The sequence below is a fragment of the Hippocampus bargibanti genome, linkage group LG20, assembly GCF_051943395.1.
Source record: "Hippocampus bargibanti isolate YZ-2025 linkage group LG20, ASM5194339v1, whole genome shotgun sequence".
Taxonomy (NCBI): Eukaryota; Metazoa; Chordata; class Actinopteri; order Syngnathiformes; family Syngnathidae; genus Hippocampus; species Hippocampus bargibanti.
In genome coordinates, this window is record NC_142753.1 from 3,323,370 (window position 1) to 3,346,893 (window position 23,524).

Consider the following 23,524-nt stretch of genomic DNA (forward strand, 5'->3'; position numbering starts at 1 on the left):
GAAGCCATTGTGTGGTGAAGCGGTTTCTTACAACTACAAGCTATATAAATCAATATGTAAATGTGTCATATGTGCCACAAATTGAGATATATTTTTTTAAGGATGCTCTGTTTGAGGACGGCAATTTTTTTCTTGACCTAATAATTCTTACAAAGTGCTATGGCGATGCCATGGTGATATTATGAAGGCCCTTTTTTCAAAACTCAGCCATCGGGAATACGCGAGGCAAAGCCCAAGTCCACACATCAGCGTCTGCTTGGCCAATCATATGACCTCATCATTACTACGCACACACACACAGTCGGAATAGAGAACATCTTCAGTGGAACACCTGGATGCCAGCCAGAGTTATGACATCACAGTCTCACGTTTGGTGGAGACTGCGCAGACATAACTGCCGTGATTGCCGCTGAGGTCAGGCAATGGTAAATCGCCACTGTCTGTATGCGGGTGTCGGTCAGGGTTAATGTGCGTGTCTATGTGGCATCACCATGAGTCACCCGCAAACGCTGTCCTTTCACACAAAGGTTCATTGAGCGACGGTCCTCATTCTCCTGTCCCCGAGCTGCTTCCAACCCGTTTTAACGTGATGATTTTCAAACTCTCCGCAGGCACGAGAGGGGTGTTGAACCGACATCCTTTTTGGATGCGTTTTTAACCGGCATTGAAATTGCCTTGCCACTAGAGGGCAATGTTACGACATGGGTGCTTGAATCTGGCTTGACCGAGACACTGTCATCCTCGACGAGAGTTTGGATGTGAGTGTGTGACATCTTGGCCGAGTAATCTGGTGGCCCATTAATCTGCTTTGCTTTTAAGCAACTCTGGTTCTTGCCTTGTGGCCAGTTTGCCAAATCTGTGCATACGTTTTATATCCCCAGAGAGAAAAGGGACCCTCATTCACACCTCATATGTAATCTCTTTTTATACAAGACAATAAATATTGATTTATATGGCACTTTAACAATAGCTGAAGCTGTAACAAAGCGCTTAACATGGACAGCTATCATATACAGGAAAATAAAGCAGTGACAAAGATAGTTGAAAGAAAGATACATGTCATACAATCATATAACAACATTGAGTGAATAAAATAAAGGCATTTGTGGTAGGGAAGGATCTAAAAAAATGATGTCATAATAAAAAAAATGCATTATACAGTATTTTATATATTTACCGCTATAGTATTTTTGTGACCTCACTTGAAGAAGTTTGATTACACCACACTAATATACAATACATTCTGATTAATATAGTGCTGAAACTGTAAATAAGCGCTTAACATGGACAACTATCATATACAGGATATAAAGCAGTCACAAAGATAGGAGAAAGCACCAGGGAATAAAACCAAGATCAAGTCTGAATCATGCCGAGTCAAATGCAAAGAGTACAAGTGAGTTTTGAGGCGTGTTTTAAAGACGGGCGACCAAAAAAACCCAAATTCAGGAATGGCGCTCCACGTCACACTTTTCAAATCCCGAATGAAATCGTCTCGTATAAACCACTGAAGCTTTTTAGATTTCTCACTATATTCTTTTTTTGGGAGGGGGGTTGCTTTGCAGTTTCTCTCTCTTGCCTCCTGCTTCTGTCACGTCACTGTGACTCGTACATCTGGCTGCCTTTTCCCCCCTTCATCGCTCTCCCGGTGGACAAAGATAAGCCCCTCCCCTTTCTTCCTCCTTCATCCAGTCCCTCATCCGCCGCCCCCTTTAGGAACTCCTCTCTTGCGGTTTCTTTCTCTCCTCTCTCCTCCTCCCCACTCGCGTGTATTTGTAGTCGTAGTACTTGTAAGCGCGAGATTCAGCAAGGGAGGGGAAGGCTAGTTTGTAAACTGACACAGTGACCACAGAAGCCCGGCTGGGATGTGGGCTTTCCTAGTATAGCCTCCTTTCATTTGGTTCCTGGAGGGAAATCTTGCTCTTCTTTTTTCCTCTCTTCTTGATTCCTAAATGGAGGGATTGTACCATGGTAAGAATTATCCCAAGGTGGGGATTTTTATACACGGCTCGTATGTATGTGTCATGTTCGATTTGATGAAGAGGAAGAGTTCAGTTTTGAGGAACATGAAAATACATTATGACGCGCGCTGACTAGTTCGTTGTCACTTGGTGACTCTTTGGATGTTGCAACAGCGGTGCTCCTTGGAATTGAGCCTTCATGTAATAGAAATGCAATTTGAAAGAGGTGGCGTAATCCTCTTTCCTCTCAATCGGAGTCGCATGTGCGAACGGGGAGGCTCCAAGTGTGTGAATAAACATGATAACTCCATCGATGAGAAGGTTTCTTCAGCCGTCATCTGTACAAATTCAGCGAACTAAAAACTTTTTTTAGTTCGCTGACAAAGCCTCTTGGATAGGAGGCAAAACGTCCGAAACCTTCAAATTTGTACAGATGACGGCTGAAGAAACCTTCTCATCGATGGACCACTCCTGTACGACTGAGATCTTATACAGACGTACTCATGATAACGATCTTGTTTTTACTCCCTGGTGCTTTCTACTATCGTTGTCACTGCTTTATTTCCTGCGTATGTTAGCTGTCCATGTTAAGCGTGTTGTTCCAGCTTCAGCTGTTGTTAAAGTGCTATATAAAACAATATGTATTGTATTGAATGTGTGGTAAGTTGTGTGTGGATGTTAAATGAGAGGTTTGTGTTGTGCACCCTTCGATGGACTAGTTTTTATTTCTGTGTTTATTTCTCTTTGCACCATTTTGTTTGGAGGCTTTATGACCCAAGCCTGTCATTTTCCCCCTTACAGAGAACTCCAGCAAAAGTTATTCTTCTCTCTGTTCCGACAATCAATCATCCATTCATATTAACTCATTCACTGTCAGCCATGTGCAAAAAATGTGGCCACTCCAGTGCCAGTTTTTTTTGTCATTTTCACTCAAATTCCAGGACCCATGGAATATTGAGTTATAGGACTACATAAACATTCAATGCAGCGTAAGAAATCATACTCTTTTCTTTTATCAGAAAACAGTTAATTCCTTAGTAATATGGGTCTGGAGTTATCTGAGCTTGGAATGGGGGCGGATGTACAAAATACATACATATTGGTTTATGTAGCGCTAAAGCTGGAACAAAGCGCTAACATGGCAAAAGGGGAATGCTATCGCCCTTGGGGAAGGGAAAACACATTGCCAGAGAGAGGTCTGACCAGCGCTTTTTCGGCACCCCCCTGTCAGAAAAAAACTAAACCCGAACAAATTTGGGAATGGCGCTCCGCGTCATGCTTTTCAATTCCCGAATAAATTTGGTGACGACTATTTTATGACTGTTCTTTGTTGTCGTTCATGGGGTGTTTCAGCATCACAAGTGCTGTGAAATGTGCATTGGAAGGAAAATGTGCAAATCATTAAAGTAATCCCTGAGGATTTATCATTATTGGAGGCTCTTTCTGCCTCCGCGGCACTCGCGCACACATGCTAGCTTCATATTACAGACCGTCGGTCAATAAACTGTATGACCTGAGTTGGCACTTCCTCTCTGTGGCCTTTCTTTCTATGACATCATCTTTGTTGTTGACCCCCTTCTGTCATTTCACTCCAAGCTTGTGTGATACTGTATGACCGCATATTCATATTGTGTAGCCCTAGTTGTCGGGAGCACTTATCTTCTCGACCCGATAAGGGGATCAGTGACGCCCAAGGATCCCAAAGACCACTTGTGGACTTCCTGTGGGAGTTTGAGTGCTTGAGTAAGCCATTCATCGTCATGCATCGTACCTTAGTCTTCACAGAGACGTTCTGACGCTAAGGGGCAGCGTCACGGTCTACTCTACAGTGTCATGATTTTCCTTTTTCAATCTTTTATTTTTTTAACCTTTTGTGATGATCATGCTTTTTATTTGTCTGTCTTTCAGATATCACCCGGATTGCCTACTACACAGGTGAGTGTCTCCTATTCCCCTTCGCCTAATTTTATGCTCATTATCATACAGCTGTTAAAGGCTCGGTAGGGGTGTGTGAAGGGGGGTGTTGTTGACCACCAAAGATTTCCCCTGACGGAGAACAGAGGAGGTAATTTGTTGGCGGTTGTAATCCGAGGTCAATGCACCGCGAATGGCTCTCATCTCAACAGTAGCGGGTTCCTTTCCGGTCACCAAGTTCATCCCCTAAAGACCAGAGAGTGCGAAATGAAGTCAACGGAGCAGTTGAGCGTATTATCGATCGGCCCAGGCACTAAGATTCTAACCCTGAATTTTGAGATGTGAGGTAGCCATGGAAACCACTCAGCCCCCTGTGCTATTTTATTGAACTAATGTGTCCAGTGTCCCTCTCCAACGGTCCAAAAGTCCCTGACGTCACCCTAAAAGTTGTGCGTTGAACAGTCCGGTGTTTTAGTGATTGGCATCCTCCTCCCGCTCCACCCCGTTCAACTTTCACCCGTGGACGCGTCTGTCCTCCTTTTTCCTGTCATTCTTCTCAGAGACAATAGTCCCCCTTCCCCGTCATCCCAGCATCTCTGCTTCTGTCTCTCTCTCTTTCATTGTGCGCCCCAGTTACCCGAGAAAGAGGACGTCTCTCCATTGGTGCCTCGCTAAAGTCTTTAGCGCTCTCCGCCGGCTTGAAAAAAGTTTGATTATTTATTTTACCGTGAAGTATCATCGCAACAGGAAGAAAAGCTTTGCAAATGACGACCACGTCACACTTCCACGGCAACGGCGTAACTATGGAGCGCAGGCATGAGGTCGTAATGGCCCGATAACAAACAGTGTGCTTGTCGTCAGAAAAAGGGGGCCGTCGTGGGGAGCGGCGAAGAGAACCTTTCTGGACTCAGACTGAAGGACTCGTGTTTGACATTGGGATTTGTTCAATTTGCCACTGGAAGCGGCGGATAGAGTGCTCGTTTGCGTCACCCTTGCTCGGGGACGAGGTGTGGCGTCATGCGTGTTTGCGAGGCTGTCAGCTGCCTCTCCGTGCTCAGAGGTGACGGACACACCCAGAGACTGACATGCGTTTCCATGGTGATGAGAGGCTGTAGCCCCTTTCCCATATGTTGGGGCCAAGGTAGGGCAGTCCGTTCCCTAATACCAGGACTCGTATTAGGGTCCTGCATTGTCCGCCATTGTTTGTTTTCATTTTTTTTTTTTTGAACTTGCTCTACAAGTTTTTTTTGAACTTGCTCTACAAGTGTTGTGGGATCATTGTTTTAAAGGGCAACCGACGTCACTTTTTTGTTTTTTAACTGACATCAGAAAAACGTTTTATAGCATCTAAAATACCCAAAACACGCAGTATGATATTTTTATTCAAATGCAAAACACCAATAAAAATGACTTAAAGTGTCCAAAATCTGCAAAAAATTGAGCTGCGAATTGGGCATTTTCAGAAAGTCCCGCCCCCCTTTCGTGACGTCACACCAAGACGTCTTGCATTGCTGGAGAATAAAAACAATGGCTTCAGATTCGGATAATATCATTTCTTGTTACACATCCAGTTATGAATATGATTCAAATAGTTCTGAAGAGGAAAGCATACATGGTGCAATCAATTAAAGAATTTATTTCGTGTCATTTTGAGGCAAATGGGCGGGGGAATGTCTCACGCAAAAAGAGGCAATAAAATGGCCACCGAGCTGTGAGGAATGAATCAGCCCGTTTCCACAGGCTGATGAATTCTTCAATGGAGCTTACACTGCCTCTGCTGGCGGCTTTTGGATGTAAAATGAGGTTTTAAAAAATAAAATCAGTACAGCAAAATACATTGACGTGATGGAAGGACCGCTACAATGCGTCTTTTTTACGGTGAACGGCGGTCCTTTTCTGACGTCACGTGAGGACTCGTCACCAACTCAAAAACAAGACTTCCTGAATGTTCAGCGCGAGTCTTAAAACGTAAACTATAGCTATATGCGATGGAATCTGTGTAAAATACACTCAGTAGAAGTCATTTGAAGCCATTTTACAAATTATGGACACAACTTGTCCGGAGACGTCGGTTGTCCTTTAAAGATACTGACAGTTAATAATAATAATGCATTTTATTTTAAGAACCTTTCAAAGCTCTCCAGGACACTTTACAGTCACAGACAAGCATTGGTACTATAATACATAAAATACAATCACAAATAGAATACAATAAATAAAATACAATTATAAATAGAAACGAGAAAGAGCTAAACAGAATGCAATTTTAAATAGGTGGGTTTTGAGATGGGATTTGAAGGTGGGAGGAGAATCGATGTTACGAATGTTGGGAGGAACGAGTTCCAGAGTTTGGGGGCAGAGCTACTGAAAGCTCTGTCCCCCATCGTGCTGAGATAGGCAGGGGGCACACATAGGTGGAGGGAGGAAGAGGATCTGAGGGAACAAGAGGGAATAGAAATTTTGAAGAAGGTCAGACAGGTATGGGGGGGCAAGGTCATGGATAGCTTTAAATCTATAAAGAAGAATTTGAAAGTTAATTCTATATTTGATTGGGAGCCAGTGGGGTTCTTGGAGGACGGGGGTGATGTGGTGAAAGGATGAGTTTCTGGTGATCCGGGCTGAAGAACTCTGGACGAGTTGAAGTTTGTGGAGAAGTTTCTGAGGGACACCAAGGAGAACTGAATTGCAATAGTCTATCCGGGAGGTGACAAGACTATGAATTAGGATAGCAGTGGTGTGAGGGGTGAGAAAGAGTTTACCATCGTCAGTGGTATAGTGAGAAAGCGTTTACCATCGTCAATTTTAATCATCTCATCTCATCTCATCTCATCTCATTTTCCGTACCGCTTATTCCTCATTAGGGTCGCGGGGGTTGCTGGAGCCTATCTCAGCTGTCTTCGGGCACGAGGCGGGGGACACCCCGAATTGGTTGCCAGCCAATCGCAGCAATTTTAATCATTTGGATAATAATCCGTTTTCTTCTCTCCACACAAACATGTCAAGACAAACATACATGACGACAGAAGGCATTCCCATCTGAGTTTAATTCCAGGAAGTTTGTCAATGTCAGGAAAAATAACCGCCTCTGGTCCATTGTCTTATTTTGGTCGTCGATTGGATGAACCTTGACATCGCCCGAAGAATCTCAACGCGGGAAATTGTTTGCTTGTTTTCCAGAATATGACAGACACTTAGCGGCGGCGGTGTCAGCGGGGAAGACCATGGCAACGCCCTACATGGATCCCAACCTCAATCACGTCCTGCTGGACGGCGACGCTAAGTCGAGGCTCAGCACTGGGGGGGCTGACCGTACCGTTGCTGGATCTGTGGACCGGGTCCTGAAGGTCTTCCACCATTTTGAGATCAACACAGAACTTAGCAGCTGGTCCTCCAACATCCGATATGGGGATGCTACTGATGTTCGGGTAAGATTTTGACTCTGGATTGGATTAGTCTTGATTAGTCTTGTAGTGGAGGAATATACATTTCACAGCAGCGAAGTGTTGAGTGTGAAAAGAAAGGAAGAAGTACAAAAACAAAATACAGAGCTGCTGTAAAGGCAGCCACTGTCACGGTGCCACCTTGAGGTCAAAGCAACAAAAAAACAAAACAACAAAATAATATGACAACACAAAGACACGGTCATTCAATCTTAAGTACATACTTTCTGCACCCTCCTTGTGACATGAAGCAATTCTAAATGAAAGAGGAAAGGATCAAAGCCTCCTTTTTCACCAGTGGATCAGGGATCATGAAGCTGTAGCTTCCATTGACCAAAAGAAATTGTCTCACATCTCCTGCCCCAACGTGAATCCGCTTCAATTCCAAGCCGCGACAAATCCAAATACGCATCTGCGCTCTGCGCTGACGCTCCTTTCTTCTCATGGTGGGCTACTCAATCAACTAACCGCTGATCGTGCAACAGCACCGACCTTTCCGCTGAACAAAGCGGTGCTGTGAAAATGCTGCCCATGACGGACGCAAAAAAAGCACAATCGCCCCAGAGCTGCTCTGTTCGTCAATGACGCAAATATGGATTTAAAAGGAATCTACCACCGAGGACCACCTGGACCTCAACCTAGACCCCTCAAGCAGTTAAGCGGCCTCGCTCCATATTTGGGTCACCCCTCCCCCTCCCAGCATGTCCGCCAGAGTTTTTACATGGCAACACACATGCTCCTCTGAGCATTAATGTGCATGTTATGTCTTTGTCTGGCAGCTTGTTTGGGTGTGGATGCCATCTTAAATTTGTTCCATTTCACAATGCAAAGCTACTTTATCGTGGATTCTGTTTTTAATCCAGATCGTTTGAACTGTTGTTATTGTTGAAGTGAATATCATGTTGCAACGTGCCGCCCTTGTCAACAGGGAATCATCCAGAAGATCCTGGACATCCACAAGGTGCGATGGACGTCGTGTTTCGGCCTGCGTCTCAGCAGCAGCGGGCAGGCCAAAGACCAAGTCCACTGGCTTCATCCCGACATGGGCGTGTCGCACGTGCGAGAAAAATATGAACAGGCACGTCCCAATGAGGAATGGAGGTGAGTGAAGTTTGGGGTTGCGATTCAGCGAAGGCGCACAACGCCCCTTTTGCTCCATGCAGTTGAAAGATTCATTTGCGGCATCTCTCTCTGTGCATGAGGAAAACATATATCATTTATATTTTAAATCAAGTCGCTGGAAAGGATAATTGGTATGAAGTGCAGCCAGTTTGTATGACGCAGACAGTGAAGGGCAAAATCCAGCCATGCAGTGGTGCACCATATGTGGTGCCTGGTGACAATTGGTTGCAGAAAACTGCTGTTAATTATTCAAATTTAGTGGCTAACAGAAATTATTTCAAAGCTGTTGAGGCACAATAGAAATATTCAAAGCAAAGAAATGTTGACGTAGACATGAGTAAGAAATATTGTTTGTGGTATGTTCTCTGTCCGTAATACTGTCAAATATAAAATTAGCACAGGATTGATTGTTTAGGAACTAAAGAAAATGGAAAATGCTGGTTTATTTTATGTATGAATACATTATTTGTCTTGAATTGAAATTGTTGATATATTAGCAAAATAGATTTTAGTCAAATAATGGTTTAATTTAAAACAGATTCTTATCTTACAGACAGTGTAGTTGGTGTTCAAATACCTGACATGTTTCGGCGTCTACTTCATGTCAGGTATTTGAACACCGACAATACACTGTCTGTAAGATAAGAATCTGTTTTTAATTAGATATCAGGTAGACTAGAATGAACTTAATACAACAAATAATGGTTTTTCATTTGCAATTTAGAAATATCATGCTCAAATGAATGTAGTTTGGTTTATTTCAATCAGTACTTGGGAAAGTACTTGGGGGAAATCTAGTTCAATCGGGCCCCATCCATTTTTGAATTTGGCCCCCAAGAGGGGCAACTTGCCGCATTTTTAATTACCCAGATCCAGCATAGTAATAATCATAATAATAATAATAATAATAATAATAATAATAATAATACATTTTATTTGTACGCGCCTCTCAAGGACACTTTACAGTTACAGTATGTGGGAGTTTGTTTCTTCATCTTGTAGATGAGAAAAGGAGAACTGAAATATGAACGATTCAAAATACCTCCAACTTTATTAATTGTCTGTTCAACTATGCAAATTAATTTAAGTTCTTGAAGAATATTCCTCCCATACAAATTGAGATCAGAACATGAAAGCTCGCCTGGATCAAATGCAAAAGAACCAGGAGTGATTTACCAGGAGAGTGCAAAATCCAGCGGGCGCCGTCTGTCGTACGGTGTATTGAAAGGCTCGTGGATCACTTTTATTGTGGCGGTTGCCACTAATGCCATTGTTACATGTTGAACCTTTGGCACTGTGGACTTACAAAAAGAGAAGGAAGCAGATGTCACCTTTGTCTGACAAAGTCAACACTTCTTTTCATGCTTGTGTCTTTATTTCATACCCTCTGCTTTGTTTTGGGAATTGCCTGACCGGCCAGCAAGAATAGAAAAAAAAGCCCATGGTCCTTAGGTTACCCACCCCCTTTTAAAAAATTTCTTCCCCGTAGGTACGAACTGAGGATCCGATACCTCCCGAAAGGCTTTGTAAAGCAGTTTACAGAAGACAAACCTACACTCAATTACTTTTACCACCAGGTACGGATACACAAACACACATAATTCATCTTTCAACACCAGACATATGGCGTTGATTGCCGGCCGCATACTTCCCTGGAAGTCATGTAGGTCACTAGGACTGTTTGTGTTTGTCAGAGTGCCATTTGTTGCTCGGCGATAGAAATATGTCAGTGTCTTGAAATAAACATTTTGTCGCTTACATGTGTCATTTGACACCTAGGTGAAAAATGACTACATGGCACAGATCGGGGATCAAGCCGAGCAAGATGTCGCTCTTAAACTGGGATGCCTGGAGATCAGGTACCTCTTTCATGTACAGCGGTTACAACAGCGCGCGGCTTATTATGTTATCGGGTTTACATGGTGCATGAAAGAGATAAGTACAGTGAGACCTCAACTTACGAATTTAATTGGTTCCCAGACAGAGTGTGTAAGGCGAAAAGTGTGTATCTCAAAAAAATAATTCACATAAGAAACCATTAAAATGGGAATAATCAGTTCCCGGGTTTCCATAAAATATACTTTTCAACTAAATAAACCTTAAAACTACACACAACATACCTTATTCCATGTATAATAAATGTGCTATTGTATTGTAATGAAAGAAATACACTGCATTGTATCATAAAGTCACTTTATTTACATTTGTGATGGTCATTTATGGCTTGATGGAATGGCGTTGGAGTTTGAAGGTCAAAGGGAATTGCTGTTTGGAAAGAGAGGCGCATTACATGACGAATGTAATTAAAGAAATAAACTGTGCTGTAAAATAAATTTTTATTTACCTTTTTGATGGTCGTTGATGGCTTATGGAAGGAGAGTCACCTTCCATAAGGACTGTTGGTCACTTAACCTTGGTGCTGTTCGGTCGTGTGCTTCCGCCGAAGATCACTCCGCCAGCCGTGGTGGGTGTGTATTATGAAAATAGTGCTTATTATAAGGTTTAATTTTCAGAAATTTGATGTTTGTAAGACAAAAAGTTTGTAAGTTGAGGTGTTTGTAAGTTGAGGTCTCACTGTATATGTAAACTGATAACATGAAAAGATGTCCACTGTCATGTCCGCTGCAGCTGAATTTGTTAAATTATTTTAACTCATTCGCTGCCAGACCATGTACAAAAAAAATGTGTCCACTCCAGTGCCAGGGTTTTTGTCATTTTCTCTCAAATTAAACCTTAGGCTCTCTTCTTTCATCAGAAAAAATAGTTAATTCCTAAGGTATACGGGTCTGGAGTTATCTGCAATGGAAATAGGGGCGGCTGTACAAATGACAAATTCTGCCCCCTCATGGGAGGGATAAACATTGCCAGAGGTTTGACCGCAGCTTGATTCGCACACTCTACACCAGGGGTGTCAAAGTAATTTTTTGCCGCGGGCCACATTGTAGTTATGGATTCCTCTCGAGGCCCGTTATGAATTTGGGGAAGCCATTAGAATGTTTAATCCCCTCCACATATTACATATAGAGCACACACAAAATTAATGAATAACTAGTTTTCAAATCTGAAGTCAAGAATAATGACTGTTATTGTGGTTTACATCCAAAAATATGAAATTTTGGTTCGGATTTTAGCAAGCATCATGGAATTTCACAAGTTTGATTTGCTTTCGTGAGCCGAAAAAAATGATGTGGCGGGCCGGATTTGGCCCGCGGGCCTTGACTTTGACACCTGTGCTCTACACCGACAAAGTAAAAAACAAAACCCTTTCAAATTTTGGAATGGCGCTCCACATCATGCTTTTCAATTCCCAAATGAATTCAGGAATGGCAGTGAATAAGTTAATGTCTTGCTCTTTTATAAAAAGCATTCTTGTAGCTTTTTTTCCCATTCTAAAATCGGACAAGCACATTTCCAATTGAATTGCTCGGGAAAAACAAAAATTAATAATGATAACAATACTAATCGTCTGTGGCTCTCTTGAAAGGAATGTTTATTTTATCCCAAAGGCCACAAACACAAAATCATTTATTTAATGCTGACACAGAGATGCTGTGCTCTAATTTCCAGGAGGTTCTTTAAAGAAATGAGGGGAAACGCCCTGGATAAGAAGTCCAACTATGAGCTACTGGAGTAAGTATTTTCAGATTCTTTCAGGTCAGTCGTCATCCTCCATCACTTTGATCCTCTCACCAGCATGTTTTGCAACTCAACTGGTTCCAGTTCTATAAATGTGTGTGTTATCACATGGAATATTACTTCTGACGGCAAGGCTCTTTTGTGGTCCATGTGGCAATTTCCTGGCTCCTAGACGGCTAAACGCGAACAAACCAGGCGGCTTAATGAGGTTCCTTGGCTCCAATTCTAATGAGCTGCCCGATTCTGCTGTCATGTTTTTTTCCTGTTTCAAACCCTTTGGCCTAATGAGCTCGCCAATGAACAGAGAAAAAAATGGCTGGTCGTTACGCATCCTGCTTTCTCCTCATCTCATGACTTTGTCCTATTTGCAATCTTCTCGGTCTGTCCATCGTCCCCAAAAAAGACGTCAGGCAAAAAGAGTTGGAGGCAGTGCAAGCCTGACAGCTGGGTTTTTCTAATAGTCTCTCATTGATCAAACATTTTCCCCAAAAAAACTAAATACAGTGGTACCTCGGTTCTCAACCATAATTCGTTCCAGGACCCTGTTCGAAAAGCGATATTTTTTTTCGAACACCGAAACCACCTCTTTGCTCCTGTCACTTGCGAGTTGACAGCGGGGGGGGGGGGCTGCATCTCCCGGCCGTTCACCACCCGCTGTCATTCTCTAATCACGGACACGGGGCATTTATACGGTTCACGATCACCTCGCCAATGCCGGATGATTGACTCAACTCGCCACCGTACCTGGACTCTTCCTTCGATGCGCGGTCCGAGGTATTTTCCCTGCGTCCCGTAAATTTATGTCATCTTCTTTTGCGTAATTTTGCCCCCTCTTGTGCCATTTGCTTTTTGGCGTAGTAAGCGGGTCGGATCACCCCCTGCCTTCTTACTCGCTGTCTTTTCTTTGATTTGTGAATAAACATCCTGCTTGGGTAGTACGTGTCTGTTTTGGGATCCCAAACATTCCACTACGTTCCGACGAGTCAGCTGCCGTCACTCTCGCTCGGAACGTGACAGCTTCGGATGACTCGGCTACAGGATGTTCTTTTCTCTTAAAATATCTATCCAATGACACTTGCTCTCATTCCCACGGTCACATCACTAGATTTCACAGCCTCCTTATTCTTTAATATCGTACTGATCGTAGATTTCGCCATGTTGTATTCCCTCGCCAGATTAAACACTCGCACACCTCCTTCATATTTTGCGATTATTTCTTTCTTAAATGCAATAGTTGTACGCACTACTTTTCTTTTGTCACTTTAAGCAGCACTTACTTTCTTTGGAGGCATGATTAGGGGCTAAAACTCTTCGTACACCTATATTAAACGCTAGAGCAAAACGCAGCACGTCCGCTAGCGACAACAGTTGGCCCGTGCGCCGCTCAGCTCCCCACCCTCGCGTACGCACTCACGCGTCGTATTGGCGTTCGAACACCGATTGATGTTCGAGCGCCGAAGCAAGAATATCTCGAATATTTTGTTCGAACACTGAGGCATTTGAGAACCGAGGTACCACTGTAACTCAATGTTTTCTTTGAAATAGATAAGATCAGTTGTAGCTGAACATACACTGAAACATCCAAAGTTAAATGCCGTCTTTCCATGATGCAGTTGGACTTTCAAATTGTCCCAATTTAAAATAATTCTCACAAAAATAATGAAAAATGAATTAATGAATTTGATCCAGGTTAAACAGTCACCATTGTAAAAACCTTTATAAACTGGATCGGATGATGTGCAAAAATGTGGTCACTCCAGTGCTAGGGTTTTTGTCACTGTCACTCGAATTCCAGGACCCACAGAATATTCAGTTTTAGGACTAGATAAACATTCAAGACATCGTTAGAAACCTTAGACTCTCTTTTTTCATCAGAAAAAAATAATTAATTCCTACATTATATGGGTCTCAAGTAATATGAGCGTGAAATCAGGGCAACTGTCGTAAATACAATGCAATATTGGTTTATATAGCGCTTTAACAACAGCTGAAGCTGAAACAAAGCGCTAACATGGAAAAAAAGGGAAATCCTGACCCATTGTGGAAAAGAAAAAAAAAAACATTGCCAGAGGTCTGGCCAGTGCTTTATCGGCATCCAAGCATGAAAAAACTAAACCGAACCAATTCTGTCATATTTTCAAATCCGGAATAACTTTGTGAATGGCAGTGAATCACTTTCTCATCACTTTCTGTTTCCCACCCTTCACTTCCCACATCTACTTATGCAACCCAGCACAGATCAGATCGCAACATTTAACATTCCTGCCGGTATTTAAAACATTCTAAAAATTCCCTCCTTCTCTCTTGTCCCCCTTTGCACACAGGAAGGATGTTGGTTTGAGGCGTTTTTTCCCAAAAGACCTGCTGGATTCTCTCAAGGTGAGATGAGAGCCTTGCAATAGTCCCCGACGTAGTTACATTTTTTTTACAGCCTCGATTATGCTGCAACGTTATTTATGGATTTTTTTGGGAATATTAAAAGTAATACATTTGATCTCACATTACTGTTTAAATTTAGAGTTTAGCTGAATCATGATTTTTTTTTTTTATGCAGGCACTCCCCTATTTACGAACATTCGAGTTACGAAAAACGGAACATACTGTATGTAGTATTCTCTTCAGTTGTACTTGTACATATCTTTATAGAGCGTATATTTTATAAAATGTTTATTTTTCCGTACAACCCAATAAAGGTTTCTGATACAAGCCTTAACATACTTATATAATCTTAAACATACATAACTAACTGACATCAGAAATACGTTTTATAGTATCTAAAATACCCAAAACACGCAGGCTGATATTTTTCCCCAAACTACTTCAAAATGACCTCGGAGATGGCGAGTTTCAGAAGGTACCACCCCCTTCTTCGTGACGTCACTCCAGGACGTCTTGCATTGCTCTAGAATCAAAACAATGGCTTCAGATTCGGAGAAGATGCTTTCTTGTTACTCATCCAGTTATGAATATGATTCAAATACTTCTGAAGAGGAAAGCGTAAATGTTTGCAATCGATTAAAGAAGTCCTTCCGGATCAATTCGAGCCGCCAGTACTACAATGTAGCGTTCCAGAAAATGCACAAGATGGCGCCCAAGCTCTGTTGGAAATGGGCTGATTTGTCTGCTGAGAATTTGTGTCAACTAGTATCAAATAGTAGTCTTGGTGCAACACACAACGATTCACCATCGCGTTATTTATGTGTTTTCCTTCTAATGTTGCCATCAACACGGATCAACACGAAGTTTTCAGACCAAACAAAGTACCCAAAATGCATTGTGTCGCTTTCTCGGTCAGGGGCGTTCCTGACGTGACCTCACGTCAGGAATCGTCGCCAACTCAAAAACAAAACTTTCTGAATATTCAGCGCGAGTCTTAAAATGTAAAATCTAGCTATATGCGGTGGAATTTTTGTAAAATGCGCTCAGTAGAAGTCCTTTGAAGTGATTTTACAAATTATGGACTCAACTTGTCCGGAGGCGTTGGTTGTCCTTTAAACATACATTCCATCCAAAATATAGCACTGAAGCAACTCACGAACAAATTCACCTTAAGAACTACCATTCGGAACATATCTTGTTCGTAAGTTGGGAAGCATCTGTACTAGCATAATGGCAGTGTCTGTGATAAATTTACGACACACTTTTATTGGGGGGAGGGATGTGTTGAAGAAAGGCTCAGTGACCCCAAAAGGTCCTGATGTCGGCAGGCGGCGTGAAGACAGATGCTCTGCAGAACTGAGCGCCACTGCCGCTCGTGCGCAACCCCTGGGGTCACGTTTAAACCCACTTTTTCTTTCCAACAATGAGGAAAGAAAGGGGGTAGGTGCTCGCCTCCCTTTCCCCGTCTGTCTATCAAGTCCCACTGACACCCGTCCCCCCCTGTTCCCTCATTCCCCGCCCTTCTCATCAGCTGCCCACGATCTTTACCACATCTTCATAAACATGGCAACATGCCAGTGACATATGGTGAAAGTCAGAACAATGACCTTCCACTAGAATGCAACAATCATACAACCACATACTTTAATAAGAATAATAATACATTTTATTTATTAGCGCCTTTCAAAACTCAAGGTCACTTTGCACTTAGAGGATAATTTTTTCTGTGGGTGAGCAGCGGCAGCCACATGCACAAGTAACTCAAATAGATAGAAAGCTATCTGACAGATAGCTAGCTAGCCAGCGATCTATCTAATAGATAGCTACCTACCCAGAGAGTCAACTAATGGACAGGAAATATATAGCAAATAAATAGCTAGGTAGCAAGCAAGATCTGTAGCTAGACTGTCATAATTTATATTTCTGTTGTTTGAAAAAAATGTTTCAATGTGTGTTTGTGTGTATGTCTCTGCGCACGTGCGTAACACAAAGGTGTTTATGGCAGTCTGTTGTGTCTCAGCCTTTGAAAAGGGATTATTCTCTTTTGCAATAGACTCCACACACAAACATGCATTCACACACACACCCAGATCCACACACACCCAGATGGCCAGAGTAATAAAGGGTGACTGATGTCAGGGCTGGTTAAGGCCCCCTTAAAGGACAACCGACGTCTCTGGACAAGTTGTGTCCATAATTTGTAAAATGGCTTCAAATGTCTTCTACTGAGCGTATTTTAATACGATTCCACCACATATAGCTATATTTTACATTTTAAGACTCGCGCCGAATATTCAGGAAGTCTTGTTTTTGAGTTGGTGACGAGTCCGTACGTGACGTCACTAAAGGAACGCCCCTGACCGAAAAAAAAAAATACGCATTGTAGCGGTCCTTCCATCACGTCAATGTATTTTGCTGTACTTGTTTGGTCTGGGGACCTCGTGTTCCTCCTCCTTGAAAGGACAACCGACGTCACTTTTGTTTTTTAACTGACACCAGAAAAACGTTTTATAGCATCTAAAATACCCAAAACACGCAGCATGATATTCTTATTCAAATGCAAAACACCAATAAATCTAAAATACCCAAAACACGCAGCATGATATTCTTATTCAAATGCAAAACACCAATAAAATTGACTTAAAGTGTCCAAAATCTGCAAAAAAAAAAAAAGCTGCGAATTGGGCATTTTCAGAAAGTCCCGCCCCCAGTTCGTGACGTCACGCCAAGACGTTTTACATTGCTGGAGAATCGAAACAATGGCTTCAGATTTGGAGAATATGCTTTCTTGTTACACATCCAGTTATGAATATGATTCAAATAGTCCTGATGAGCAAAGCATACATGTTTGCAATCGATTAAATAATTTATTTGGGCCATTTTGAGGCAAACGGGCGGGGGTAACGTCTGCCTCAAAGAAGAGGCAGAAAAATGGCGACCAGCTCCAGTGAGGAATGAATCAGCTCGTTTCCACAGGCTGATACTATCTTTCCATTGAGTTTACCTCCCTCTACTGGCGGCTTTTGGGTGTAAGACATGGTTTTAAAAAAACAGTACAGCAAAATACATGGTGGAATCTTATTAAAATACGCCCAGTAGAAGTCATTTGAAGCCATTTTACAAATTATGGACACAACTTGTCCGGAGACGTCGGTTGTCCTTTAAGAGTCCATTCATTCTGACAGGTTGGCCAACAGGTTTTGTTTTTGTAAGAAAAAAAAAAAGTCACATGACAGACAGTTTAACTTATTCACTGCCAATATTAGCTGGATTTGGTACGCATGGATCGGTAGCGCCTGACTGTTCGAAGGGTCTAGTAGAATTTAATGTCAATGGTTAGGTATCCATAACCGTATCTTGGTTAACAGACGTTTCCTCCTCGAACGTGACCTTGTTACTTCAATGTTCTTTTAAGTCCGCTTTCCACTCAGCCGCCTAACTCAATCTTTTTCTAATCTCTTGTTTTAATCTATATGCCGATTTTATCACACTTTGATGAGGTATGTCTGGGCCAAAAATGACGGCCTAAACGGCGCAGTAAAGTTCCCCGGACAGATTTGTCTGTTCATCGCTGCCCTTAATAATAATACTACATTACATTTTAAGCACCTTTCAACGCTCTCAAGGACACTTTACAGTCACAGACAAGCATAGGTACTATAATAAAATACAATCACAAATAGAATGGAATAAGTACAATAAACCGTTTCGTATTCTCATGGTAAATAGTCACGTGTTGCTTCATTGTCTCATCCCACTTTAGGCCAAGACGCTTCGTAAATTGATCCAGCAGACGTTCAAGCAAGTGGCTAACCTCAATGACGAGCAGTGCATCCTCAAGTTCCTCGAGATCCTGGCACCTATCCACCGTTACGATAAAGAGTGCTTCAAATGTGCCCTCGGGGTGAGTCGACTTCAGTTCCTCGGTTTACGTTTGTTCTCTGAAACATTTTGAAGTTGACAGGCACGGGCATGCGGCCTTTTGATGCGCCAAGGCCAATTGGGTTACAGTACTTAACGGCTTTGGCCTGAGAGCAAAAATGGGAACATGAAAGCGTTTTCTAATGAAGCGAATCTTCGCAAAGTAAAGAAAAATGGGAATCTCAAGCTGCAAATTGTGGTTTTTCCCTGTTTTCTCCCTCCCCGCAGTCAAGCTGGGTGATCCAAGTGGAGCTTGCGATTGGACCTGAGGAAGGCATTAGCTACCTGACGGACAAGGGCTCAACAGTAAGTAAGAAAGAGTCTGCGTTTTGCAGTTTGTTTTCGGTGTGATAAATACACCACCCATACTCCTTTTTTCTTTTTGTTTATTTATTTCCCGTATTTTCCAGTGTACAGTGAGACCTCAACTTCCGAACTTAATTGGTTCCGAGACAAAGTGTGTATCTCCCAAAAAAATTCCCATAGGAATAATAAATGTGCTATTGTATTGTAATGAAAGAAATACACTGCATTGTATCATAAAGTCACTAAGGCCTGTAGCGCCTTATAATATGGTGTGCTTTATATCAGTGTCTGAAATAACATCTGCCCGGAGGCCCGAGGCGTACAACTTTTACGTTGGGCGTACAACTTTTACGTTGGGCGTACAACTTTCAAAACGTCTTGGCCCGGGTGGCGGACAACTTCTTCAAGAAAAAAAAAACGTTTTTTTTTTTCAAATCAAACGTTTGCTTTATTCAATAAAGCAAAAGCTACAAGCAAACCGCTACAAGCCACGTGGACTCCTCTTTCTAAGCGACTTTCAAAACTCTTAAGTACACTTTACAGTCACGGTACAGTCCTAAGCACGAAACAGATTTGATTGGCTGCCGTGCCGAGTATGCAAATTGCCAAACGAACATTAGTTTCGTTAATTTGCACGGAAATTGGCACGGCAGCCAATCAATAACCTGTTTCGTGCTTCGGACTGTACCGTGACTTAAAGTATACTTGAAAGTTTTGAAAGGCGCTTAGAAAGAGGAGTCCATGTAGCTTTTAGCAGACAACGCAACACAAACATTGCATTGTGCACCATGGATGAAAAGGTTTCTTCAGCCGTCATCTGTACTTCTTTGAAAACAAGTACAGAACACTAATGTTCGAAGTACAGATGACGGCTGAAGAAACCTTTTCATCGATGGACCACTCCTGTACGACTGAGAGCTTACACAGACGTATTATGCACCATCACAACAAACGTTTGTGTAAGCTCTCAGTCGTACAGGAGTGGTGCATCGATGAAAAGGTTTCTTCAGCCGTCATCTGTACTTCTTTGAAGGTGTCGGACGAGAAACAAGAAACTTCGTCAGCAAACTAACGAAGTTTCTTGGATAAGAAGTGAAACGTCCGACACCTTCAAAGAAGTACAGATGACGGCTAAAGAAACCTTTTCATCCATGACGACAAACGACAACTGGAGCAAAATCGTCAGCAAGGGATATTTACTATAAATTAAGCAAGGGATCATTTGTGGTAGGTACTTTCTTAATTAAAAAAATCCTTTACACTTCGCAACAATGTTTTTTTTTCGCTATTATTTCTCTTAATCTGTTTCAAATTGTGAAAAATGAGGCAGGCAACTTTATGGCCGGGCAGGCAACCTTTCAGAGTTGTCTGCCCTGGTGTCCGCTAACTTTTTGTCATGAGTTTCAGACACTGCTTATATTTGGAAAACTTTTCTATATTTATGTACGTATTATATTTGGAAAAGTCAATCTTGATAACTAATTGGCTTTTACCTTTTTTTCGGGAATTAGATGTCAGCAATTTTGCACATTGGAGGTTTCCATAGGTTTCCAGTGCATAATAAAAATAAAGTACAAATGAATTTGGAGTGACACATGTCTCTTCCTTGTCACAGCCAACCCATCTGGCTAACTTCACCCAAGTGCAATCCATCCAATACTCTGCCATGGAGGAGAAGGACAGGAAAGGGATGCTGCAAGTTAACGTCGCGGGAGCAGCTGAGGTATACACCGGCATGATCCTGAGTTACTGTTGGTTGTACATCAGCAGCAGCTGGAATTGATTCTGCTTGGATCTAGCCTCTCACCGTCACGACAGCCTCCCTGACCATGGCGGAGAATTTGGCCGACTTGATTGATGGCTACTGTCGGCTCGTCTCTATGGAAACGCGCTCTTTCATTGTCAGAGTTCAAAAAGGTAGCGGTCGTGTTCTGATTGTTTTTTCTGATTCAGTTGCTCGGAATTTGAATTTGTGGGTGATTTTTGAATATGTTTTAAAAAATAGTTTTCTCAAGCTTCATTGATGAGTTCTGGCGGTTCGTCATCAATGTATAAGTTCCAGTCCGTGGCCTTGTGATATTTCCTCAGCTCTGATTGGCCATTAACCACAAAAGTAGTTTCACATTAAGAGCTGGTTCATGTTCCTTTCCAGTGTTTTCATTTCATTTGTTGTTCGCCCTGTTTAGAAAAATGTCTGAAAGAGATTGAACCACCTTTAAATGCCTGTAATGACCTTGCCGGCATATCTGAAGCTTGAACTCCAAATTTTGACTTGCAGCAGAAGTCTAGAAATCAAGGGGGCAACAGCGCAGAGCTCCAAAAAACTAAACCGGGTTCTCATCGAGGAACTTTTGTACTGAATTCATTATGCAGCTCTTTGTGTGCATGTCAAAATGTTGCAATGATGTAGTCCATTTTTTTCTTGCTGTATTCATCTCATGTTGTTGTAATGCATTTGTCCTCCAGAGGGGGAGAGAGCGCTACCTTCCCTTCCAAAGTAAGTGCCGCTCTCTTTGAATTTTAAATTGTGTTGTGCCTTAGCCTCACTCTGTTATTTTATAAAGTCTACACTCAAAATAACCTTATTTCAAAAATATCTGGCTTCTACCCCAGTGCATCCTGAATTTGAACAAACAAATAACCACCTCATCCCCTTTTTTTTTTCTTGTTCCAAAATAACGGGATAACTCCAATTACCTCAGTTCATGACGCTATTGGTGACACAGACATGAAAGACTTTGGTCAAAATAAAGTCACATGCTATTTTGAAAGTTATAGACGTCAGTGTTGGCGTTCTCGAAAGCGAATTTATGTTGTCACTTTGTCGGGTCCCATTCATCTTGACATAAATTAGTAGTAATGTTGCTGAATGTTTTTTTTCAAAGATGCCATTTGAGTACCGTATTTGAGTACCGTATTTTTTTTGTGATGCATTTGAGTACCGTATTTTCCGGTGTATAAGGCGCACCCAAAAGCCTTGATTTTATTCAAAACATTATTGTGCCCCTTATAATAATAATACATTTCATTTAAAGCACCTTTCAAAGCTCTCAAGGACATTTTACAGTCACAGACAAGCATAGTTACAATGATAAATAAAATACAATCACAAATAAAATACAATAAATAAATTACAGTTATAAATAGAAACAAGAGAAAGAGCTACACAGACAATGTGATTTTAAATAGGTGGGTTTTGAGATGGGATTTGAAGGTGGGAAGAGAATCAATGTTACCAATGTTGGGAGGAAGTGAGTTCCAGAGTTTGGGGGCACAGCAGCTGAAAGCCCTGTCCCCCATCGTGCTGAGACGGCCAGGTGGGGACATACAGAGGTGGAGGGAGGAAAAGAATCTGAGGGAACGAGAGGGAATAGAAATTTGAAAGTCAATTAGGTAAGAGGGGGGCAAGGTTATGGATAGCTTCTACGCAACCCACATCATCAATATGACTTAACTCATTCACTGCCAAACAGGCAAAAATGTGTCCACTCCAGTGCCAGGGTTTTTGTCATTGTCACTCAAATTCCAGGACCCACAGAATATTGAGTTTTCAGACTACATTAACATTCAATGCCGCGTAAGAAACCTTAGACTCTCTTCTTTCATCAGAGTTAATTCCTAAATTATATAGGAATGGAGTATCATGTGCTTGAAATGATGGCATCTGTCCAAAATACAATGCAATCCATACATATTGGTTTTGTATGAACAACTGCTGAAGCTGGAACAAAGCGCTAACATGGAAAAAAGGGAAATGCTGCCCCCTTGTGGAAGGAGAAAACATTACCAGGGGGCTGGTCATCGCTTTAGTGGTATCCAAGCAAGAAAAAACAAAACCGAACTAATGGGAATGGCGATGTCCGTCATATTTTCAATTCCCGAATAAATTCGTCAATGGCAGTGAATTGACGTAAAACACTTCAAAAAAATTATAGTACCTGCAGGTTTTTTTCTTTGAGCTGACAAATAAATGATAGGTGATACAACCATATCGACAATTTCTCACAGACAAAAAAAAAATCACGCTCTCATCATCCCCCCCCTCATCCCATTTCTGTGTGTACCTTTCTCTCTCGCCCCATGTCTGCTCAAATAAGGAGATAAGTTTGGCAGCCAAATAGTTTCCACTTGTGCAAGTCTCCTCCTCTTTTCTTTGGCCCTCTCACTCTTCCCTTTCCGCGGACCACCACAAAAAGCAAGAGATAATTGCCGCACTTTTGGTGCTGGTGAACACGCACCCCTTTTCTGTTTTTAGGTTGTCGAATCATGAGAAGAAGTTGGAGGCGTTCAAGAGTGGGGTGAGGACCATCTCGGTTTCAGGTAAGAAGGAGGAATTCTGTTGTGACTGCTCTGCTCTTCCCATTTCCTCCAACATCTGTTTTTTCTCTCTCACTATTCCCATCTCGTTTCCTCCATCCTGTTTGTTTACATCCACGCTTGGTCCTTTTCTGCACTCTGTCCATCTTCACCCGCCCCCTCCTTTCTGTTTTGGATTGGCCGTAGACCTGGCGTCGTCGACTCCTCCCAAGCCGGCCAAGGCGTACCGTTTCCTCCTCCCTTTTGTCTTCTGTTCCGATTCACCACCCAATGGTATTCCTCGTGACGTGAATGTCTCATCCACAGGTGTCAAAGTCAAGGATCGGGTGCCAAATCTAGCCTGCCACATCATTTTATTCGGCCTGCGAAACCACATTAAGCATGTGTAGTGCCATGATGCTTGCTAGAGTCCAAACCAAAATTTCAAAATGTCCCATGTAAACCACAATAACAATCATTTTTGACTTCAAATTTGAAAATTAATTATTCATTCATTAGTTGTGTTCTCTATATGTAATATGTAGAGGG

The 23,524-nt window shown here is 42.1% G+C and overlaps 1 protein-coding gene across 8 annotated transcripts in view; it reads left to right on the forward strand.

Annotated features, from left to right (window-relative positions):
- Window positions 1-23,524, forward strand: part of ptk2aa (protein tyrosine kinase 2aa) — a 48,517-nt gene that overhangs the window by 4,867 nt on the left and 20,126 nt on the right. For 6 of the 8 annotated variants that reach the window (XM_089023120.1, XM_089023121.1, XM_089023122.1 and 3 more), the window contains 13 exons: window positions 3,870-3,896; window positions 7,053-7,300; window positions 8,244-8,416; window positions 9,927-10,014; window positions 10,217-10,296; window positions 12,005-12,067; window positions 14,398-14,452; window positions 18,216-18,356; window positions 18,602-18,679; window positions 20,295-20,402; window positions 20,479-20,596; window positions 21,146-21,176; window positions 22,935-22,999. In XM_089023120.1, the coding sequence (XP_088879246.1) occupies window positions 3,870-3,896; window positions 7,053-7,300; window positions 8,244-8,416; window positions 9,927-10,014; window positions 10,217-10,296; window positions 12,005-12,067; window positions 14,398-14,452; window positions 18,216-18,356; window positions 18,602-18,679; window positions 20,295-20,402; window positions 20,479-20,596; window positions 21,146-21,176; window positions 22,935-22,999 (1,275 nt within the window). Of the gene's footprint in view, window positions 1-1,783; window positions 1,972-3,869; window positions 3,897-4,860; window positions 5,017-7,052; window positions 7,301-8,243; window positions 8,417-9,926; window positions 10,015-10,216; window positions 10,297-12,004; window positions 12,068-14,397; window positions 14,453-18,215; window positions 18,357-18,601; window positions 18,680-20,294; window positions 20,403-20,478; window positions 20,597-21,145; window positions 21,177-22,934; window positions 23,000-23,182; window positions 23,270-23,524 lie in introns of those variants that run through there. The other 2 variants (XM_089023123.1, XM_089023128.1) reach the window with 2 other exon arrangements.